Source organism: Pangasianodon hypophthalmus, chromosome 3, assembly GCF_027358585.1.
Source record: "Pangasianodon hypophthalmus isolate fPanHyp1 chromosome 3, fPanHyp1.pri, whole genome shotgun sequence".
NCBI classification, from domain to species: domain Eukaryota; kingdom Metazoa; phylum Chordata; class Actinopteri; order Siluriformes; family Pangasiidae; genus Pangasianodon; species Pangasianodon hypophthalmus.
Genome location: NC_069712.1, coordinates 34,121,382 through 34,126,309, shown reverse-complemented (window position 1 = coordinate 34,126,309; position 4,928 = coordinate 34,121,382). Strand labels below are relative to the sequence as shown.

Below are 4,928 nucleotides of genomic sequence, written 5' to 3'. Positions count from 1 at the left end.
TAATAATAATAATAATAATAATAATAATAATAATAACAACAACACATTTCTTAAGAACTTTTTTCCTGCTGATTGAGGTTTCCTTTGTTTGTATATTTTTCACTCCCTTTGCTTTATGCTCTTTGTATCTCAGATGTCGTGCTGTTTCCGCTGCAAAAAATAAAATAAAAGCCTGAATCGCGTCATTTCCTGCGTCTCCTACAAACCAACATGGCGGCTGTGGACCTGAGAGGTAAACTAGCCTCAGATTTTAGGAATTATGTTCCTCAAACAGAGCTATTAATGTCATTTAATGTTGAGGTGTTGATTGAGGGGAAAATGACTGAAATCCACAGTCGGTGAAATTTATAGACAAATATGGATTTCCCTCAGTTTTTAACTTTAAAGATTAGCTAAATGGCTAACTGGCTAAATACCGGTTTCAGTATGTTTTATTTTTAATGTTATTTTTTAGGTGAGTTGTGAGTCAGGTGATTATTCCATTCTGTCATGTTGAATACTTAATTCTCTTCTCTTTTTCTGCCTGACTACGTGGTAGTTATAAATACAATTATTATTATTATTATTATTATTATTATTACAGTAGATTAAATTTACAGGTTTATTGTTGTAAATTTTTATTTTCAAAATTATTATTATTGTTATTGTCATTATTAGAGTAGATAAAATCTGCAGGTTTATTATTATTATTATTATTATTATTATTGGAGTAGATTGTACTGCTGAATGTCTCTCTATGATGATCGTGTGTTTATCGTGATTATTTCCTGCGTCTTCGTGGCAGATAACCTGCTGGGGATCTCGTGGGTGGACAGCAGCTGGGTGCCGATGCTGAACTCGGGGAACGTGCTGGATTATTTCTCAGAGAGGAGCAACCCGTTTTACGACAGAACCTGCAACAACGAGGTGGTGAAGATGCAGAGACTCACTCTGGACCACCTCAAGTACGTTTAGCTTCACTTCTCTCTCTCACACACACACACACACACACACACACACACACACACTCTCTCTCTCAGAGACACACACACTCACTTCTCTCACTCACACACACACACACACACACACACACACACACACACTTGCTCTCTCTCTCTCACACACACACACACACACACTCTCTCAGACACACACACACTCTCTCTCTCTCTCAGAGACACACACACTCACTTCTCACACACACACACACACACACTCTCTCTCACACACACACACTCTCTCTCTCTCACACACAGACACTCTCTCTCTCACACACACACACACACACAGACACTCTCTCTCTCTCACACACACACAGACACTCTCTCTCTCACACACACACACACACACAGACACTCTCTCTCTCTCACACACACACACACACACAGACACTCTCTCTCTCACACACACACACACACACACAGACACTCTCTCTCACACACACACACACACACAGACACTCTCTCTCTCACACACACACACACACACAGACACTCTCTCTCTCTCTCACACACACACAGACACTCTGTCTCACACACACACACTCCGCCTGTCTCTGTTTAAACCTCCTCTGTCTGCTTTCAGTAAAGTTCTAATGCAGCTATTATTTACACTGCCTGTGTGTGTGTGTGTGTGTGTGTGTGTGTGTGTGTGTAGGCAGATGGTTGGAGTGGAGTACATTCTGCTGCACGCTCAGGAGCCGATTCTCTACATCATCAGGAAGCAGCAGAGACAATCACCTGCACAACGTCAGATTTACCTCTAACACACACACACACACAATTACTTACACACATTACTGATGATAAACTCACTTAAATCTCTCTCTCTCTGCAGTGATTCCTCTGGCTGATTATTACATCATCGCCGGTGTGGTGTATCAGGCTCCTGATCTCGGGTCAGTCATCAGCTCCAGAGTGGTGAGTTCCTGGATGGGTTCCTCTTTCTGCAGGAACTGTTCCTGATAAAGTTCCTGATCTCGTGGTGGAAAAAGGGTTTTTAATGAGGAAGTTCATATAACAGACTCTAAGGATCAGAGAAAATACTACTAGTAATAATAGTAATATAAATTGTGTGTGTGTGTGCGTGCGTGTGTGTGCGTGCGTGTGTGTGCGTGCGTGTGTGTGCGTGCGTGTGTGTGCGCGCGTGCGTGCGCGTGCGTGCGCGTGCGTGCGCGTGCGTGCGTGTGCGTGCGTGTGCGTGTGTGTGCGTGTGTGTAGCTGTCAGCAGTTCATGGGATCCAGTCAGCGTTTGATGAAGCGATGTCGTTCTGCCGTTATCATCCATCAAAGGGCTACTGGTGGCATTTTAAAGACCAGGAGGAACGAGGTGACCACACACACACACACACACACACACACACACACTAACATACACACACATTTACACACACTAACATACACACACATTTACACACACATTAACATACATACACACATTCACACACATTTACACACACACACTAATATACACACACACACATATACACACACACACAAACACTCATTTACACATACACACACACACACACACATTTACACACACACTAACATACATACACACATTCACACACATTTACACACACACACTAACATACACACACACATACACACACATTTACACACACACACTAACATACACACACATACACACACTCACATATACACACAAACACTCATTTACACATACACACGCATACACATAAACACACACGCTCTCTCTCTCTCTCTCTCTCTCTCTCTCTCATATACATTCATATACACACGCAAAACCTTTCACTTGCTTTTATGTCCTGATGATATAACGTGTGTGTGTGTGTGTGTGTGTGTTTGTGTGTGTGTGTAGAGAAAGTAAAGCCTAAGCAGAAGAAGAAAGAGGAGCCGAGTTCACTGTTCCAGAGACAGAGAGTCGACGCACTGCTGCTCGACCTGAGGAACAAATTCCCTCCCATGTTCTACCAGGTCTCTCTCTCACACACACACACACACACACACACACACACACACACACTTCAGGGGTCTCTCTCTCTCTCACACACACATTAATGTGGTGTTTTAATCTGAAACTGTGTGTTTATTTCTGAATGTTAAATAATTGATGGTTATTTATTTGTTTGTAGCCTAAACCAGGAGAGAAGCCAGTTCCAGGTAAACTCTCACTTCACTCTCTGTAGAAATAAATCAAACACGTTATATCTGTTAAAGCAAAAATAATTCTATATTTCTGTAGAATTAAACCTCACACTTTTTATTACATGAGAATTCTCTTATTAATCCCTAAGCTCGGCGAATTTAGAATAATTTTTAGATTTTTATTTCTGTTTTTGCGGCTCATAACACACTGTATATCTGTTAAACGTTATATAGTAATAAATATTCATTCTTAATTTGAAGTCCACTAAGTTTGTAAAATAATTACTAAATATAAATATTGTGTGTGTGTGTGTGTGTGTGTGTAGTGGAGGTGAAAAAGGAGGCGGAGCTTCCGGCAGAAGCAGCGAAACAGGAAGAGCGAGAGGTGGCCATTAAACCCCCCGCAGCTTCAGGAACCACTAAACCTCCACCTGAGAAACGAGCACGCCTGCAGTGACACACACACACACACACACACACACACACACACACACACACACACACACACTGCAGTATTAACGCTATATAATGCTGAAGGTGACCGTTTACCAGAAATAAAGTGTCCACACTGTCCTTAACCCAGATGCAGTCGTTCAGCTGAGACGTGTTCGCTGTGTGAAGGCTGATGTTGCTGACCGTAGCACAGTGAACATCTTCACATCTCATCTTCTTCACCACAATGTTCCTTCACCATATTTTCAGATCTTTTTCTGTATGTTTTTTCCCTCCACCTGAACCCTCACCACAAACCTACCCTTCTTATTTTTCTCTCTTTTTTTTAAACGTTCTTGTAAATCTTGTGTTTGTTGTGTAAATAGTGATTTTTTTTATACATCTGGACTTTTGTACAAACTGCAACACAATACTGAGTGGAAGCTAATACCTGTCATTACACATGTTGCTAATAGGTGGGTATGTGCTTTTATAAATAAATCATTTTTAGAGGTTTGGCTGTTAAAAGGAACAAAATGATAAATTATGGTTGTAATTTGTTGAATAAATGATGCGTTGTAGACTCCATTGTTTATATGAACGCATGTCTCTCATTGTCTATCAGTCTGTGTGCTGTTCCGAGCCACTGGGGACTGTTATTACTGTAACACACAGTGTATACACTTAGATGGGAACCGTTATTACTGCAACACAGTAGACAGTGGACCACTATCACTGTAACACACAATAGACTGGAGGACTGTTATTAATGTAACATACAATAAACCTGGGGGACTATTGTTACCGTAACACACATTAGGCAGGGGACTGTTATTACTGTAATACATGTTGGACTAGGATTGTTATTACTGTAACACCCAGTGTACCTGGGGGACTGTTATTACTGTAACACACAATAAAGCCTGGGGGACTGTTATTACTGTAACACACAATATAACCTGGGGGACTATTATTACTGTAACACACAATAAACCTGGGGGACTGTCATTACTGTAACACACAATAAACCTGGGGGACTGTTATTACTGTAACACACAATAAACCTGGGGGACTATTATTACTGTAACACACAATAAACCTGGGGGACTGTTATTACTGTAACACACATTGAACTAAATGCAGTTAAAGCAGTGAGGAATGCAGATTAACGGCAGGATTTAACTCTATACCTGCTTATATCAAACATTTTGTATCATCATATTATATTATATTATTATTATATTATCCGAGTAATAATTAGTAATTAAACTGAGTGTTTCTTTATCAGAAAGACGTGGGGGTGTTTTGCGCGTTTCCATGGCTACGGCTAATGTCCGTTCCTCAGGCGCTGCAGAGCTCCGAGTTTCTGTGCTGCTAATCTCTGTA

At 40.9% G+C, this 4,928-nt stretch overlaps 1 protein-coding gene across 1 annotated transcript; it reads left to right on the top strand.

Annotated features, from left to right (window-relative positions):
* Positions 1-130: 130 nt before the first annotated feature.
* On the top strand, positions 131-4,125 carry med6 (mediator complex subunit 6). The gene is made up of 8 exons (XM_034303125.2): positions 131-232; positions 785-944; positions 1,636-1,727; positions 1,816-1,898; positions 2,199-2,307; positions 2,824-2,939; positions 3,098-3,125; positions 3,437-4,125. The coding sequence occupies exons 1-8, from the start codon at positions 211-213 to the stop codon at positions 3,565-3,567; spliced, it is 741 nt and encodes a 246-aa protein (XP_034159016.1). The 5' UTR covers positions 131-210; the 3' UTR covers positions 3,568-4,125.
* The last annotated feature ends 803 nt before the right edge of the window (positions 4,126-4,928 follow it).

Excerpts from the sequence above, each read along its gene's own strand:
- med6 (XM_034303125.2), top strand. The coding sequence starts at position 211 with ATGGCGGCTGTGGACCTGAGAG. Across the intron at positions 945-1,635 it reads CTCACTCTGGACCACCTCAA|GCAGATGGTTGGAGTGGAGT; the intron begins GTACGTTTAGCT and ends GTGTGTGTGTAG. Across the intron at positions 3,126-3,436 it reads AGGAGAGAAGCCAGTTCCAG|TGGAGGTGAAAAAGGAGGCG; the intron begins GTAAACTCTCAC and ends GTGTGTGTGTAG.